At 34.5% G+C, this 19000-nt stretch overlaps 3 protein-coding genes across 4 annotated transcripts; all 3 read left to right on the top strand.

The window, feature by feature from the left end:
- Positions 1 to 2514: 2514 nt before the first annotated feature.
- LOC111442635 (probable WRKY transcription factor 11) lies at positions 2515 to 4174 on the top strand. Its single transcript, XM_023080085.1, has 3 exons — positions 2515 to 3358; positions 3759 to 3884; positions 3983 to 4174. Exons 1-3 carry the CDS (start codon positions 2631 to 2633, stop codon positions 4155 to 4157), a joined length of 1029 nt encoding a protein of 342 aa, XP_022935853.1. The 5' UTR covers positions 2515 to 2630; the 3' UTR covers positions 4158 to 4174.
- A 3576-nt stretch (positions 4175 to 7750) lies between these two features.
- On the top strand, positions 7751 to 9022 carry LOC111443706. Its single transcript, XM_023081638.1, has 2 exons — positions 7751 to 8273; positions 8452 to 9022. The coding sequence occupies exons 1-2, from the start codon at positions 7969 to 7971 to the stop codon at positions 8864 to 8866; spliced, it is 720 nt and encodes a 239-aa protein (XP_022937406.1). The 5' UTR covers positions 7751 to 7968; the 3' UTR covers positions 8867 to 9022.
- Positions 9023 to 10284: 1262 nt separating this feature from the next.
- LOC111443370 (pentatricopeptide repeat-containing protein At5g10690) lies at positions 10285 to 18773 on the top strand. 2 transcript variants are annotated; one of them, XM_023081161.1, is made up of 13 exons: positions 10285 to 10547; positions 10923 to 11105; positions 11240 to 11372; positions 12232 to 12329; positions 12487 to 12648; positions 12760 to 12828; positions 13514 to 13649; positions 13731 to 13963; positions 14836 to 14913; positions 15522 to 15590; positions 16180 to 16356; positions 17198 to 17295; positions 18329 to 18773. In XM_023081161.1, exons 1-13 carry the CDS (start codon positions 10356 to 10358, stop codon positions 18393 to 18395), a joined length of 1695 nt encoding a protein of 564 aa, XP_022936929.1. In that variant the 5' UTR covers positions 10285 to 10355; the 3' UTR covers positions 18396 to 18773. The 2 variants fall into 2 exon arrangements, with proteins under 2 accessions (XP_022936929.1, XP_022936928.1); XM_023081160.1 differs by lacking the exon at positions 18329 to 18773 and having other exon boundaries at positions 17198 to 17546.
- Positions 18774 to 19000: the final 227 nt, after the last annotated feature.

Raw genomic sequence — 19000 nt, forward strand, 5'->3', positions numbered from 1 at the left:
AAAAAAAAAAAAAAAAAAAAAAAAAAAAGGAAAAAATATGTTGGTCTGTTTTTGCCTGTTTGGTGTGCCTAATTCCTGTACTATACGACGTCGGATTCGCAGTATTGAGTCGTGATGAACCGGACTGAACCGGACCCGGCCGTCGGTGCGAACCCGTTTGTTTTGTATTTTAACAATTAAGTTTCCCAACCAGATACAATATGCCCAAACTTTGTTAATTGGGCCAAGACCACGATGACTAAAATCAGGCCTGTCCCGGCCCACTAAAGAGAATAGGCCCACTAAGGAATTGGCCCAATTGGGCCGCTTGATTTTGCATCGGCCTTGAGATTATGGGCTCTGATTCCGTGGCCCAACTTGTACAAATCATTTTAAAATATTAAATTTATAGTTTAAATATAATTACATGACTAAATTTATAATTTAACATTTTAAAACTAAAAATTTATTTATTTTCTGATAAATATTATTATTGTTTTTTTTCTATGAAATTAAATCATAATTTAATTTTGTCTTAAATTCAGCTGAAAACTCATCCTAATTTATTGTCTTTTAATATCCAAATTCCAACGTATTTCACATTCCATATTTATATTTATTTTGTATTTTGGTGTGTGGTTATTTTATTCCTTTGTTTGTATTCACGCACGGTCTAGGGGTATTTATGACTTTTCACGTTCATTTTGGCGGCTCATTTTGAGTTCTTTAATTATACTTGTTTCTATTTTTTATTTTTTAATAAAATATTCGAATTTATAATCAAATATTAAAATTAAAACTTTGAATTTTAAAAAAATTATCTAAATTTACAAAATTTACCGAATATTTAATAAATCTAAAAATTCACAGACGTATTTTTTTAGTACACAGATTTGAAAGCTGAACGGAGTACCAAATATACACCAACTTTAAAATTTAACGACAAAAGTTTGAATCACTTTTAACTTATTTTAAGGGGCCGTTTATATTCTCAATTGGTAAGTTGTTCCGAATTATTTTTTATAATTTCGAGATATCGCCTTTAATTTATTTACCTTGTCGTTTCTATATATATTAGACAACTGTATGATTTCACATGTAGTCGGCATGTATTTCCTTTTGAAAGACGGTTACAACGGTTACTAAAATATTGATAAAAAATTAAAAATATCTGACAATACAGCGTTATCAACCAAAATATCTCCTCATCACATGTTTATGACCCATAATAAAAATTAACCTTAATATAAATCACAATTAAATTGAAAAATATATATTATTATTCTCTAATTATATAATAAAAAAAACTTTATAATTATTAAAAACATAAATTTTATAAGGACCTATAAGAAATTATAGTCTAAAATTTGGTCCATTTAAATTGTTTTAAAATAACGAAAAAGCCACGCAACTATTACATTTGTTGGTTTTGGCCCCATTCCGGTGCATGCTTGACTATTTTACGACGAGTCAAACTTGGACACTTGTTGACCAAGTCCTCTCCGTTTCTCTTCTCCTCTCATTTATTTATTTCGATTATTAAATTACTTTTATTTTTATAATTTTAGTTATTTGCTGATTAAAAAATATTTATTAGCATTTTTAATGTAATTTTGGAAATATATTCTATTTCACAATAATTATCCTTATTATTTAATGGATTTGGATGAAAATTAACTTTAAAATATTTAATTTAACGTTTATTGAAAATGTTACAAGCCAAAAAAAATTTAAAAATGTTAAGGATTAATGCAACAAATTAATTTTACTGTAAATGAATAAATAAATATATTCGAATTAATTTAATAAATATTATGATAATTAAGCTTAATCGCTCAATTAATTCAAAAGGTTTAGAGAAATTTATCACTTACTTTATTAAAAGTTGGGCTGCATCACAAAATAATTAATTATTAAATTAAAAAGAAAAAACCCTAATTATTTTTGTTAATTAGCACCAGCTAATTTCCGGACTCCTTTAATGCTTTGTACACGTGGCAGAAAATCTTCAAATGATTCATCGATTATTAAATGAGGGAATGGAAAAAAGTCGCCGTCAACTCTTTAGGAGAATCTCCACCGTCGGATCATCGTGAATGAATAAATATTTATTTATTTTTATTTTAGTGCATTTTGTAGTAATTTTTGCAATTTTAGATAAATAGTGTAATTAAATTTATAAATCTCATATTTAATTGTAAAAAAAAAAAAAAAACTAAAACTAATTATCAAACTTTATTAAATTATTTGGTCTTAATAAATTTAAATTTTTTTTAATATATAGTAAAATTAAATTATAAATCTTAATTTAATTTGTAAAAAAAGTAAATTAACTATTTAAAAAAAAAAGTGAAAAATGACTTCGTTGGACTCATGAACATCAATCGGTCTCTTTTATTCTCTGTTCCGTTCTTATTTTCTTCCACAGTATGGCCCACTGTTTGCGTCTATGAACGGATCCTCACCGTTGGATCGTGAATCCACTTTCACTGCCAACCTGCTTAGCCGGTCACCTCGAGGGCTATTAAATCATCCCCAACCCCCACACTCATCTTACTTTCTCCGCAAACTTATCTCTTCTCTTCAATCTCAGTCTCGTAGTTCAGTCTTTTCGTCTCTGTTTCTATTATCGTAGCTTTAAGCTCTCAACCATGGCGGTCGATCTAGTGAGTTTTCCTAAGATTGATGATCAGATGGTTATACAGGAAGCTGCATCGCAAGGATTGAAGAGTATGGAGCATCTGATTCGTCTTCTTTCTCACAAGAAAACTTCAAACCATGGCGATTGCTCTGACCTAACCGATGCAACTGTTCTGAAGCTTAAGAAAGCGATCTCTCTCCTTAATCGGACTGGTCACGCTAGGTTCCGGCGAGGTCCGGTTTCTTTCTCCTTCTCATCGCCGATATCTGGTTCATTTCCTCATCTCTCTGTTCCTCAAGATCAGACGATGAGTCTCGCTCCTTCTCTGTTTACTTCGCCGGCAACGATTTCTGCTCCGCCGCAGGCGAATATCGTCTCTGCAGCGGCGAACTTGCCTCAGTCGCAGCCTCAGAGTTTGACTCTTGATTTCACCAGGCCGAATATTTTGAACCCTAACCCTAAGGGAACTGATTTAGAATTTTCTAAGGAAACCTTCAGCGTCTCTTCCAGTTCCCCTTTGAAGTCCTCTGCCATTACTGGAGACGGAAGCGTATCCAACGGAAAAGTAGGAACGGCCTTGTTTCTGGCACCGGCACCGACTGCTTCCGGTGGAAAACTGCCGCTCTCTGCGGAGGCGTGCAAGAAGAAGTGTCACGAACAAGATCATTCCGAAGATTTGTCCGGGATAATCTCTGGATCGAAATCTGGTTCCGGCAAGTGCCATTGCTCAAAGAAAAGGTAACGAACTGATTTCATCTTCTTCACACTTAACCTAACAAAATAATCGACGATTTCTGAGTGATATTAGGAAGAACAATGACCATAAGGTTTCTAACCAAGAACAGAGTTGATGGAGAACGAGTTGACTCGTCTGAGTCATAATAAGGAACGGTTAGCGAATTGGCACAGCACGCGTGACACTGACACGATTAGGTTGTGGTTTAGCATTTTAAAAAATAATAATAATATTGAAAATCGATTTTGTTTTCAACTTGACAATAAAGCAATGTTGTCTCGTTCTTTTAGCCTTAATTGTTGACCGCTGACTTTTATTCACGTAGTGGGCCCCACCGCCGTTCTCATTTTACAACAATCTTAGAAAAAATACTTAAATATTGACTGCCGTCGTTTTCTACAGAAAACATCGTATGAAGAAGACGATTCAAATCCCGGCTATTAGTTCGAAAATCGCCGACATTCCAACGGACGAGTTCTCGTGGAGGAAATACGGTCAGAAGCCGATCAAGGGATCTCCATACCCGCGGTTAGTAGACGCTAAAAACTGCAACTCCACGCCGTGTCGGCGGCGATTTATTGAAATTTACCGATTTGACTGAACGATTTTTCTTTTAATGATTTCAGAGCATATTATAAGTGTAGCACGATGAGGGGATGTCCGGCAAGGAAGCACGTGGAGAGAAATCCGAAGGATCCGGCGATGTTGATTATTACGTATGAAGGGGAGCACCGCCATACGCCGAGCTCGTTGCTGGAAAATAGGGCCGCCGGAGTGTCTTTAGCTTTGGACTCAACTTGAAGCTAGAAAAAAAAAAAGTGGGTTTGTGGAGGGAATAAGTAGAAGAAAAAAAAAAGGAAATGTTAATTTTGACTTTGTTTTTATCTTTTCGTGGTGGTTGTACATTCAAAAAACTCAGAATGTAAAAAATTAAAAAAAAAAAAAAAAAAAAAAAAGGAAGGAAATGTTACTTTTGACTCTGTTATTATCTTTTCGTGGTGGTTGTACATTCAAAAAACTCAGAATGTAAAAAATTAAAAAAAAAAAAAAAAAAAAAAAAGGAAGGAAATGTTACTTTTGACTCTGTTATTATCTTTTCGTGGTGGTTGTACATTCAAAAAACTCAGAATGTAAAAAATTAAAAAAAAAAAAAAAAAAAAAGTTTATTTTTGACACAGAAGAAATTAGTAAAATGGCAAATTTGAGGGAATGAGTTTAATTTTATTTTTTCGTTTTATATATATTATTAGTTAAAATATTCTTAGTTTTTATTAAAAAAAATGTTAATACTAGAAAATAAATATAATAACATTCATAAAAAGAATTTTTATAATTTTAAAAAAATAATATTACACATTTTAAAAATGTTTATATATTATTTAGCGAGTAAAGAAGGACATATATCTCAGCAAAACATCAAGGAATATAATCTCCGTTTTTGGTTTCCTTTATTTTTTATTCAAATGGAGATTGTGTGTCGGGTTTGAGAGGATTGACGCATAGCCTCCATGTTAATTGATAATTTAATATGGTAGGAAATATAAATTGTTGGGGGTGAAAATGGAAATATGAAAACATTGGGGGTTGATTTTTGAGGTATGAAAAGTAAAAAAAAAAAAGGGGGTCTTTTGTGTTCTAGGATAATTAATTGTGAAGTAAGAATTAAATTATATATCTTTTTGATTGAATACTTTATTTCACTTATTCCGAAATTGACTTGTTCTCCCAATTAAATATACAATTTTAGGCATATATTCAATATTTTTAAGATTATATATATAATAAAAGAACCCTCCGACTTGTCTTTTCCACGTGGCGAGTTGAATTAACTATTTTCCAACCGAGTTTTGGAATAAAAAAATATAATTATTTAAAATATAAAAAAAAGGTACAGAAAGGGTAAATTGGGCTTTTGACTTAGTTGGACCGTGGGCCATTTTTCTCGCCCAAGTGTTTGAATAAAACGAGACCATAATTCCAAAACTAGCCGCAATTTTACTCTCTTGGGTTTCAATTTTTGCACAATTTAACCTTTTTTACCCTTAGTGGGGGCAGAAACCAAAAGGAAATAATTATTATAAATAAATATGATTTAATTTAGTTAAAATATGGTAAAAATTACATTATAGATTGTTAGACGAACACGACACTCCACAAATATATTGTCCATTTTGAGCATAAACTCTCATGACTTTGCTTTGGGCTTCCCCAAAACGCTTCATACCAATAGAGAGAGTATTCGTTAATTATAATTGATTATAAACCCATGATCATTCTCTAAATTAGCTAACGTACATTAGTCACTGATTTGATGCAAATGATAATCAAAATTATATATTTAAAAATGGGGGCTTACATTTTTAGAGGGGAATTTAATTAAATGAAAGTATTTATAACAATATTTTTTGGGGCTTAGAGTTGGACAATTGATATTCTAGTTTAAATCAAACGGCAATTTTTATTTATTTATTTCCCATTAATAATTTTATTATTGATTTTGTTATTAAATAATGTTCTAGTTGAGGGTAACGAGAAAATTCGATGATTTATTTTTGTTTTTATTGGATTTTGATTTATTCACGCTACATCATTTGACTTTTATGCCCCTCTTATGAATGTCTATTTTTTTTTTCTAATTTTTTTTAGTGGGCTGATAGATTAAAGGTGGGACCCACGTTAGTCAGAGAGGGAACAAAGTTTTTTTATAAGAGTATGAAAATTTATCTCTAGTAGACACGTTTTAAAATCGTGAGACTGATGGCGATATGCAATGGAGCAAAGCGGACAATATTTTCTAATGGTGAGTTTGAGCTATTACAAGTGTTATCAGAGCTAGACATCGAGCGATGTACTTACGAGGACACTGGACCTCAAACGGGTAGACTGTGAGATCCCATATTCATTGGAGAGGGGAACAATTCATGTCTTATAAGAGTGTGGAAACTTTGATATCAAATAAACGTTACAAACCTTTATATTAAATAATTACCTTTTCAAAAGCATTCAGTTGAAAAACGGTAAAATAAAATTTCAGGCATATTTGACGGTACTTTAGAGAAAACGACACTAAAATTAGTTTCTTTTATTAAAACTTTATCGACGTGTGGGAGTTTTTGAAACAAACTTTTTTGAACGGGTTACTTTCAATGTTTGTTAAGAGTAGTAGGTAAACTTGCACAAAAAAGGAAGCATTACTAAGGTGTGAAAATATCTCCCTGTTAGACGCATTTTAAAATCATGAGATTGACGACGATATCTAATATGCCAAAGCATACAATATCTGCTAACGGTGGGATTGAGATGAGCTATTACAAATGGTATCAAAACCAGACACCAGCCCGTGTGGCAACAAGAACGTTGGGCCCACAAAAAGATAGATTATGAGATCCCGGTTGGAGAGTAGAGTTCTTATAAGGGTGTGAAAGCCTCTCCTAAGAGGAGATACATAACGAGTCAAAACCGACAATATTTACGACCGAAAAAACGATAAAAAAATTACAAAAATGAACTAATTATTCTCTAGAGATTCTCAAAAGACATGTTGAAACCCAAACAAATTGAAAAGGAAACAAAGAAAGTAAAAGCAAATAATAGCAAAGTTTAAAGGAAAAAATTAATACATTGGTATATACCAACAAATATGCCTTGACCATTTAGGCAGTATCTCGAGAAAGGATAAGGAAATTTACATGGTGAATTTGGACTTCCTCGATTATTTATTTATTTAAAATAAATAAATAAAACCACTTGATTATTAAATATTATCATACTATTTAATTACTCAATCATTATACTAACTTTAATCTGAGTTAATTAAATATTATCATACTATTTAATAACGATTTAATTTACCAAATTTACAGCGGTAAAAGAAAATTACAGTTACGTACAAATATCATAATTTCAAAAAAGAAGGATAAAAGAGGAAAAGACAATCGGTAAGAATTGTTATTAATAGATTTTATTTTAAAATAGTTGAATTTCCACGTCATGGCGTAGATACCTAATAATCCGCAAGTGGACTCCACTATCCCGTCTCCCAAACACCACCCTTAATTTTTTTTTTTTAAATTTTAATTTATTTATTTTAAGGTTGCATTAATTTGTTATGTTTGAGGGTGCAAAATGTCTGCTCGTCCCTATCCATATTTTGTACCTATGTTTTATTTTATTTAAATTAAATTACAAAATAAATAATATTAGTAGAATTGTTGAGTCCCAAACAAAAAAAAAAAAATTTGTGAACTTTAAAAAATGTATTGGTTTAATTTTTTTTTTAATTATTGAAAAAAAACTAATAAAATTATTTCGTTAATTTCCGATTTTCTGGAAAAAAAAAAAAAAAAAAAAAAAAACAAATTCCAAACGAAATCCTCCCTTAAAACTCTTAAAATATCCCTTTCTCTGTAAAGTTCACAGAGTCCCCCTTATCCCCTACTAATCTCTCTCTCTCTACCAGAGAAGTCAGTACCAATCGCAGGCAACCGCCGCCGGTTGATGACAACGAGACCTAGTCCTTGGGCGTAGCCGGCGAGGAGAAGCAGAGCGGAGGAAGGTCGGAAGTCCGCCTCGCCTCACTAGTGAGACGGAGTCGATCCCCCGCCGTTAACTGATGGAAGTTATGTTCGGTCCTCCGACGTTCAACATCGAGGTTGCGGCGGCCACGGCGTTTGACGGCGTCTCTCTTACGCCGGAGAATCCAGCCGCCGTAGTCGAGACTCAGAACCGAGGTCGGACGAGTTTTCGCGGCTCCGGATCTGGTAGCTCGATTGGGGAAAATTCGTCGGGGAGTTCGTCGTCGATTGGAGTTCCTGACGGCGATTCTGATGACGACGGAGGCAGCGGTGAGGTTCAGAGCAAGTCGAAGGAAGGAGGATTATGCAGATTAGATTCTCTTGAAGACGCTCTTCCGATCAAGTGAGTTTCTCTATCTCTTAAATTTTCCCTCTCTTATAAACCAGAAACCAAAAATCGAAGTCGAGTCAGTGATCGAACTTTTAAACTTCCGATTAATCGAGTAATTTCGACGCTAATTAGAGATTTACAACTCTTTAATTTGATAAAATTTCCCCCGGAGGGGAAAATGAAATTGCAGAAGAGGATTATCGAGCCATTTCTCGGGGAAATCGAAGTCGTTTGCGAATCTATCAGAGGTGATTCAAGTGAAAGATTTAGAGAAGCCGGAGAATCCTTTCAACAAGAGGAAGAGGATTTTAATGGCGTCGAAATGGTCGAGAAAAGCTTCGTTCTACAACTGGCCAAACCCTAAATCGATGCCTCTGTTAGCCCTGGACGAAGACGAAGAAGAAAAGTATCACAAAGAAGCAGCTGCAGGTTCCGATTCAGAGGACAGAGATCGAGGAAGCGATGAAGAAGATGAAGAAGATGAAGAGAATGAACGAAGAGGACGAACCCTAGGGCACAGGTTCCATGATCGGAAGCTCGTTAATGGCTTCAAATCCAAGAGCTGCTTTGATCTGCAGAATATGAACAGCGATAACTCGCTATGAAATGAAACCCTTAAGCCTTTGTTCTCGACTTTAAAAAATAATTCCTATGAACAAAATGAAACGAAAAAAAAAAAAAAAACTTTTTATTTTTATTTTTTTTTAATTTTAATGTTTCAGAACTCCATGTAGATAAATTAATAAGTTAGGTTTTATCTAATTATCAGTAGTAATATATAATTATTTAAATGTATGTAATTATCTTCTTCATGTTTCATTTCTTTTTTTTTTTTTCATTTTGATATTATTTTTGGGTGATATAAAATAATGGTAATTAAATTTTCCCGACAAATTATTAAAATTTAAACTTTTAATTTCGTATTAAATAATATTATTAAATTTATTATTTTAAACTCTATTAATTTGGAGTAATCGTGTTTTTTTATCGATAAAAGTTTAATAATTTTACCAATTTTATTAAACTACTTCTATCTATATAGCTACCTATATATATATTTGGGCTATTCTACTAATTCAATTGGCCATGTTATATGTATGCTTCACGAGCCAATTCTATTGTTTACCAACCGCCGGGTATAATTGTAATGGTACCAAAATTTCGACTAGACTAACAATTTCAACGTGGACGACTAAATTAAAAACAATCGAAGCATTAAAAGCTTAAACATACTTTTGGCCTAATATTTTATATAGGTCGATAGATAAGTAAATAGTTAGATTTGAAACCATCGGAGGTGAATAATCAAGATAATAAAAATGTGCTAAAATATAAAATTAATGCTATATATATACACGTATTAGTATCAAAATAAATATATTATTTATATATATATATATTTTGTTAATTGGAGTCTGCTTTTTTTTTTTTAATTTCTAATTGTGTAGACCTACCACTAGTAGTTGTTGCCTAATTTGACTCGTTACATATTATCGTTAACCTCAGTTTTAAAATGCTTCTACTATAGAGAGGGTATAGCTCTACTTCGACAATGTCTCGCACTGCCCAGTGACAGTTTATGGTACCATGCCATTTGTAACAACCCAAGTTAACCACTAATCGATATTGCCCACTTGGCTCGTTACGTATCACTGTTAGTCTCACAATTTTAAAACGCGTCTATTAGAGAGGGATTTTCACATTTTTATAATGAATGTTTCGTAATTCTAAAAAACACATTTTTAAACCGTTAGACTAATGACAATACGTAACATGTTAAAACAGGCAATATTTATTACGGTGGGATTAAAACATATATTTAGTAAAAAAAAAAAAAAAAAACGAACAATTTGTTTAGAATATATGCTTTCCAACTGGGCTGGGCCTCGTATTACCCACAGAGTTGCTGTAAACCAGGCCCAGGGCTTATCCTGCAAGATTCGGCCCAAGGGCCCAACCCAACAATACCGTACATTTACCGCCAAATTTTACATACTGTCGTTATCCACTTCGTTCTGTCTCTCTCTCTCGCTCCATGGCTGATGGTTAGCTTCTCCTGTATCTTATCGGCACTTACAACCACCATTGGAGAAGATGCTATGGATTGTGTCATTCTCCTCTCGTCATTTGGCATGGAATCCATCCGACTCAATGAACGTATTTTCTTGTTCACTTCCTTCTCGCACGGCCGACGCCCGGCGTCGGATAGACTCTCCCCGGAGTCCCAATCTCAAGCGGCTGACCTCTCGTGTCGTCAGACTCACCCGTCGGAAGCAGCTTCACCAGGTTTTACTCGTTTCTGCTCTTTATTCACTTCAATCTACACTCATCTCGACTGTTTGTTCGTAAGAATGTCAGAATAAATAAAAAAGGATTCCGAGTTTTGGTCATGTTATTGCTTGCTGTTGTATTCGAAGTTTCATTCTCATGCCGCTCCTTGATTAAGGCGAATTTTATAATTTTCACTGTCATCTTCATTTTAAGTATCGGTAGTTCATGCTTTCTTATTGATTAAAATTATATAGTCTCACGTAACGGATTTGTGTGGAATAATATTTTCGACGTTAGAAATTAGTAGTTGCATGATAAGTGATGGTTTCCTTCGAAGTGTACAGTCTCGGCATTTCGTGTTGGAGTTCAAATTGTCATTTGCTTTCTTAGATATTTGAGGAAATCGAAATTGCCAAGAGACGTTATGGAAAGCTGAATACAATTGTTATGAATGCGGTCCTGGAAGCTTGTGTTCACTGCGGTGATATTGATTTAGCTCTGAGGACTTTTAATGAAATGTCAAAGCCAGACAATTGTGGTTTAGACAACGTCAGTTATGGCACGCTATTAAAGGTACTTTATTATAGTTAAACTATGATGAGTTTTAGAATTTTAATTGAGCTGTTCGAGGAATCCGTAGTGAGAATTATGTGGGAGAGTCGTGATTAGGTCTTGTTCCAGTTACGTCTTGGCCTTTTATTTGCCAGGGTTTGGGTGAAGCTCGCAAGATTGATGAAGCATTTCAATTACTTGAATCTGTGGAAGAAGGTACTGCGATTGGAAGTCCAACATTGTCCGCACCACTTATTTATGGTGTTCTAAATGCTTTAACCGAAGCAGGTCAGTTTCTACGAGAGGTCACTTGTTAAGCATTTTTCTGTGCCGTTACTGTGCTTATCTAGGCTTCAAGGATCAGAATAATGTCTTCAGTGTTTGGGGAGTTAGTTTATGGTCAATTGATTTGTATTTACTTGAGATTAGTTAAGCTTTGAGGTGTATCTTTCTTTTACTGTATTTCATCTACTGCTGTTACTTATTCATTATCATTATAAATATGACCGTCCTCCACCTTAATTGATGGTGGTGAGCATTACACCTTCCTTTGTGTACTAGTTTTGATTTATTCATTCAGGCTTAAATATTTGATACAAGTATATTAGTAGAATAAGTTTTATGTCAGCCATATTTTTTTGGAAATATGGAACACTTATAATCAGCATGCAATGAACGTTGCAGGTTGGGTTGGATGTCAGATTTGATAATGATATCTATGCCATTTATTCATATTTAATTATATTGCAGTGCAGTACAAAAAACTTCTAAATTCTTATAATTTTAATTTATGAGTTTGAACTGATCCCATATACATGGGCATGGATCAGACTTGCATTCTAATATTCCTACTGTTTTTATTTGTAATTAAAACATATTGATTATCTCCAGAGGTCATTGTGTAGACTTGTGCAGATTTTTGTTAGGGTATATTTCTCTTTAACTTTTAATGATTGTATGATGCTTAATGATACCTTAGAGAATCTCAACTAGTTTTATCATAGTTTCTTTGATGATTGTTGAAGTTAAATGTTATGGAAGCAATGTTAGAATCAGATTTAGGGAATGGTTCAGCTCAAATATTTATTATTATTATTGTTATTTTGTTCGATGCATTTATTCTATCATGTTGATTTTTGTAGTGCAGGAGACATGCGCCGTGCCAATGGTCTAATAGCACGATATGGATTCTTACTTCATGAAGGAGGCAATCTCTCTATATCAGTTTACAACTTATTGATGAAGGTGTGCACACAGTTGTAGTTCTGCAAGATTATTACTAATGAGAAATAAAAATATTTGTTGCAATGTATCAAATTATCAAAGTCTGACCTGGTGCTGCAATTTGAGATCCAGGATCCGGATTACACTGCTTAGTAATTTTCTTCTCTTGGATTTTCAGGGGTACATAAGCTCTGGTGTTCCTCAAGCTGCTTTAGCTCTGTACAATGAGATGCTAAATCTGGAGTTGAAACCTGATAAGCTTACATATAATACATTAATCTCTGCTTGTGTGAAGATCAACAAACTGGACGCAGCAATGTATTTCTTTGAGGAAATGAAGGTCACGAACATGTATTGAAAGGCCACTTTAGAGCCTCCAAATGTTTTTATTAGTTGGTTGAGGAATCAACCAGTGCTTATATTTTGTTACTCACAATTTCATTCTTTACAGGAACGAGCTGGTAAGTATAATCAGGAAGATATTTTTCCTGATGTTGTGACGTACACTACTTTACTTAAGGTCAGTGAACTTTTCACCTGTTCTGCTTATCATGTAAATAGATTTATATTTTTCAAGTTGAATATGCTTAGGATTTAGGGGTTTTGAATTATTTGAATAAAACTTTAGGAGTGGACTCCTCTGAGTTAATTTTTTTGTGCCATATTTTTGCATCTCTGGGAAATGGTGTTGATTCTGGTAATATATAGTTTATGGGTGTATATATTGAAGTTTCCAGTCAAAGTGTAGGCTTGATGGATTTGGAAGCTTTTCTATGAACGATATTATTGATATGCAATCACTTTGACGAAGAGAAGCTCAGTCTTCGTAGAGGAAAATATAATCTCGAACAAGTTACTGCCAATTTGATACTGGTTCTATCCTTCGAGAGTGATGCATAGACCTTCATTGTTTTACCATATGACACTTTATCTGGAAATCTTCTTTAGTTACAATGGAAGCATGCAGTTCTTGTCCACGGAAAACATGCATCCAAATCAATTACTTTCTCATAACCATAGGAGAATATTTACTCCCCCTCCCCCCATTCTGGTCTGACCCACAATAATTCTTGCATGTTCTAAAATTTCCTCGTGGGGTTCTAGGTTCTAGCTCCTGTCAATAACTAGAGCTACAAGCTTGTGCATCTTGATTCACTTTTCTGGCATAAACTTTCCACTCATTAATTAGTTTCTTTTTTTTTTAGGGTTTTGGGATTCTGAAAGATGTCCGTCTTGTTCACAAAATTGTGCTGGAAATGAAGACTTGTCATGATTTGTTGATTGATCGAACAGCATACACTGCAATGATTGATGCTTTGGTTAACTGTGGCTCTATAAACGGTATGATTTATACCCAACTAGTAATTGATGGAAATTTTGGGATTGAATTGTACTGAGTAGACAATTTGTCCATGGTAGCAGGTGCTCTTTCTTTATTTGGGGAATTATTGAAGCTTTCTGGATGGTATTTGGACTTGCGGCCAAAACCACATCTCTATCTCACTTTTATGAGATTTTTCTCTAGTAGAGGAGATTATACGATGGTCAAATGTTTGCATAGACGCATGTGGTTGGACTCCTCTGGAAGTATTTCTCCTGGATTTCAAGAAGAGGCAGATCATCTTCTCATGGAGGCAGCTTTACATGACAATCAGGTACTATCCGTTTACTTCTGAGTTTTAAATGTTTTTGATGAACGTATGGCTTGTTGTTCCTTTTATTCTTTTAGAGATGGACTGTTGGTTGTTGTATAAGTTAATGAGTTAATACAATATTAGTTTGTCTAATTTACAATAGTTTATGCCACAATGAGAGTCTGAATGGTCAAAAAACAAGTACTTTACCTTATGTACTTGGTAAGATTTTAAGTGGCAAGTTATCAAAAGCCACCTGGAAGCAAAAATCTTCCTTTCATGAATTGTTGTTTTGGTTGTTGGTGAATGCACAGTACATATATGGTCCTAATAAGAGTTTCCTTCTTGCCATTTCTCCAAATTGGTGTTTTATGTTCAGCTGTAAGGAAAAGTGGGAAAGTCTAGGCTGTCCGTCCGTTAGTATTTTATGGAAGATCATAGACATTTTTGGTCCTTGTGCTTTCCATGGAATATAAGGAAGATTATTTGGAATCCTCTGGTGAGAACACGTTGGAGCTAACTAGTTCTTTGAGCTCTTTGTGGGCTTCTATTACAAACTTATTATTATTATTATTGTTATTATTTAACACAATGGTTCCTTGCTTTAGTCAATCCAATTTGTTACTTTTTTTGTTGGCTCCATTGGATTTGCCATGAGTGGGAGGATATTTTATCTTTGCCACCTCTGAAATGTTTCTTGATCCAATGAAAGTTTCTGTCTCATTTATTAAGCAGAATCATGAATGATTAGAGTTGTTAAAGTGCTAAGAAGGTGAACTGCAATTTTACAATCTTGATAAGATCCTGTTATTTTTAGAATGTGCAATTGGTTAATCTTCTTTCTTTTCTATAAAAAATTTATGGACTTTGTGATCTATGCTTGTCCTTTTCAGATTGATGTGGCAACAGAGAAATTATCAACAATTATTAAGAGATGGAAGGGAATATCGTGGTCTAGCAGAGGAGGCAGTGTAAGTAGATATACCCTACTATCCTTAATTGTTGGGATAAAAAGTTTGCAATTTTGCAGCATGTACTTCCATTGTGAATGAATTTGAGGATATTTTCTCAATTCACCGTTTTTTGCACTCTCCGGAAAAAAATTATTTTATTTTATTTAGATCTGTGTGAACAATTATTACAAACTTCATTCTGGTCCTATTTTTTTTCATGTTTTGTTGGTGATAATCCCAAGGCCTTCTAAAGGCGTGACTCAGGATAATTTATTTGGTCTCTCATAAACAAAAGAAGCCTAAGTTTCTTTTTAGTTCATCAGTTCAAAATTCATTTATACACTTCTTCGGCTCTTCTATGCATATTAGCTTCTTGATGGACTTGACTTGAAGCTGATTATATGCTGTCTTAGAATTCAGACAATTTATAATACTATCTTATACTTTTAGAACTTCCAAAACGTCTATGGCCATGAGAAAATTTGCTTTTGAGCGGTCCAATGCTTGAAATGCTCAACCCTTTTTCCCTTCTCTGCATTTAAGCTTTGAAGCGCTAGTGTCTTTTATGAAACCCATTTTTTATTCTATTAAGCTAATATCTAATATTTATGTTTATTCTGATCCAGGTTGCTCTGCGTATTGAAGCATTGCTTGGACTCACCAAATCTTTCTTTAGTCCTTGCATATTTCCTCGGGTTTGAATTCTCTGTTTTTACAGTGGTCTAGTTTATTTCATATCTTAAAGATGTCAAAGAAATGGATGTCTGTGATATAAATGCTAGTAATATTGTTAGGGTATAAGGTTATTAGTAATTAGTTGGGGAAGTTGTTATGGTGATTTGTTATAAATAGAGTGGGTAGGAAAGGTTGAAGGCATGCATTGGTTATATGGTTTAGGCTTATGTGAACACGAGAGAGAGAGGATCAAACTACCTCGAATTACTTGGGTTATCTTTTGGATCTTTATCTTTCATATTTCAATTCCATTTCAACTGTTTGGGTTCTATTAGTGTGCTTATGCTTGTAAAGATGTTTGCATGCTTAACTGTGGACATTGTAAATGCTTAGCAGAAGCGTTTGGTCATTCACTTCTGTAACTGTTAATGGATGTATTTAAACTTATAGTGGCCGGATGAGTTTTATTATGAAATTTCAAAATTGTAGAAAAGAGTAAACATGTTTTAGGACTCGAGTCCTAGATGTCTGCTATTACCATACATTTTAGTTAATTATTTGATCATATGGTAGTCTTCTCTTTAGTTTAATTGTACACATTCGTTCCAGGTAAATCCAGGTGCTCCTATTGAGAGTGTCATGATGCCATTTAAAGCCGTTCAGCCATTAAATGGAAACTTACAGTTGAAGGAAGTGGTCATGCGTTTCTTTGACAAATCAGTTGTGCCTATCATAGACGATTGGGGTAGATGCATTGGACTATTGCACCGAGAAGACTGCTCTGAGGTGAGTTAGAATTTTTTTGTCCATGTCGTTGGAGACAAATTACACCATAGTGATAGAACTTTCTCTATAACTACACATGTTATTTCTTGTGTAAACTTAATCTTTTTAAACCACATCATATGTAATACCGTAATACCCAAATCCACTGCTAGTAGATATTGTCTTTTTGAGATTTCTCTTTCAAGCTTTCCCTCAAGGTTTTAAAAACGCATATGCTAGGGAGAGGTTTCCACATCCTTATAAAGGATGCTTTGTTCTCCCCAACCAATGTGAGATCTCACTATCCACCCCCCTTCGAGGCCTAGCGTCTTCGCTTGCATTCATTCCCTTCTCCAATCGATGTGGGACCCCCCAATTCACTCCCCTTCGGGGCCCATCATCCTCGTTGGCACACTGCCTTGTGTCCACCCCCTTTAGGGCTTAGCATCCTCATTGACACATCACTCGGTGTTTGGCTCTGATACCATTTGTAATGATCCATCGCTAGCACATATTGTCCTCTTTGGGCTTTCCCTCAAGGTTTTTAAAACGCATCTGTTAGGGAGAAGTTTTCACGCCCTTATAAAGAATGTTTCAACCGACAACCGACGTGGGATCTCACATTATAAATCAAAATGACAGGAATACTATACTCATTGTTTGATATGAAATCTCACAAAACCTGTGTGTAATCACTACGGATGCTTGATTGAATAAGACGGGCTTCTCAAGGAATATTTATGAATCATAGATCCTGTTTTACTACCTTGTATCTATTGTGACCAAGTGCAGGACGATCATTTAGCTGAATGATTGTGGATGTATGTAAAAGTAGAAACTTAAATATTTGTTTATGGTGCAGTTGGAGGCTCCCCTTTGGAAAATGATGAGAAGCCCTCCTCCCGGTGTTACGACTACAACATCGATCGGACATGTTGTGAATCTAATTCTACGAAAGAGGTACAAAATGATTATTATTGTAAGATATAGCAAGTTTAGCACATATGATAGCTCGAGTTCGAGGGCTGTTGGTGTTTTTACTATCGAGCAATTGTATGGCTTTATTTCTCCCTTTCCCATACAGCTTCAGCCAAACATTCCACATAAGACGTAGATGACAATAACACTCCACTTCTTAACTTAGCTTTACAGCAAATGTCTTTATGCGTGTCTCTCCTTAGTTTTGGGTGGTGTGAGATAGTTTGAATGAACTTTTGAGCATTGTGTCTATTTTTTTTCTTACCTTTAAAATGCTTAGACTTTGATAATAACTATAACCGCCCGTAACAAGCCAAAGTGGACAATATCTACTAGCACTAGCAGTGGACTTGGGCTATTACAAATGGTATCTGAGTCAGACACTAGGTGGTGTGCCAGTGAGAACACTAGGCTTTCAAGGGAGTGGATTGTGAGATCCTACATCGATTGGGGAGGGGAACGAAGCTTTCCTTATAAGAATGTGGAAATCTCTCCCTAGTAGACCTGTTCTAAAACCATGAGGCTGACGGCGATACGTAATAGGCCAAAGCGGACAATATTTACTAGCGGTAGGCTTGAGTTATTACAGTAACCCCATGTCATAGGGATGGACTACGATCGACTTGGTTGCGTATAAATTTGATCATTCTTTTCAATCATGCCCAATCTCCATTTCCTCATCCTCGGTCTCATTTTCCTTTAGTGATTAGATCAATCAAAATCTCCCTTCTGCCTAATTCCATCTCTCTAATCATCGTTTCGAGATATTCAACCTTCATCTCCCTCACCTTCCATTTTCAAAAGTTACACATATGGAACTTTTCACCCTGATTGGCATCAGATTTCGATAAACTCCATCTCGGTTTCTATTAATGGGATCTTGCAACTTACCTCATGTCTACCCATTCCTTCTCATAAGTTCTTTGGTTTCAAGAATTAAACCCTCTATAGGCTTCAGTTCTTGAAATGGTGACCTTTTCTCCACCTTCTTTTAATCTTGCATTTGCTTTGGCAGGTTTAGGTCCACTTGCAGGCCACATTATTTACAACCAATAAATAATGTTGGTTGCCCCACCAACTGAAACCTTCAAACTTAATGAGCCATACAACCCAATCGAAAGGGGAAAAAAAAAAAAAAAATCCAATTTCCTGCAAATTCAAAGAAATAGCTTCATCAAGACAGTATTATAAATAGGGGCAAAAACCATAAACCCCCAAAAGTCAACAAAAAAATTGTTTAAATTCATAAGTTATTGATGAGATAAAGTACCAAATTTGGAAGTAAGTTAAAGCTCAATGGAAAGAGCTAAGCTTGGCGTTGAAGGGCATATAATATTGGACATCACTTTCCTCAAAGATAGTGGCAAAAAAATTATTGTGTTTTGAGAAATTTATTGTGAACACCTTTCCTCTCCTAACCCTTTCCCTCTCCATTAGGTAATATAAATCATGCTCAAGTGGACCATCACCCCCTCCCAAAAATAATGAATATTATAAATGCTTTAAAATGGCAACGAAGTATGGTACAGGTAAGGTTGACATGTTCTTTGGTTTCATTTCCTTTATTTAATTAGTGATATATACATTTTGTTAGAGAACTTTTACTAATATGAGCATAGTCGAGTGATAATTGATCTGTTTTTTTTTTCCTGAGGCTGGAGGTTTAAATTGTTATCGTACCTCTGTT

The sequence above is a fragment of the Cucurbita moschata genome, unplaced genomic scaffold (genome assembly GCF_002738365.1).
Source record: "Cucurbita moschata cultivar Rifu unplaced genomic scaffold, Cmos_1.0 Cmo_Scf00005, whole genome shotgun sequence".
Taxonomy (NCBI): Eukaryota; Viridiplantae; Streptophyta; class Magnoliopsida; order Cucurbitales; family Cucurbitaceae; genus Cucurbita; species Cucurbita moschata.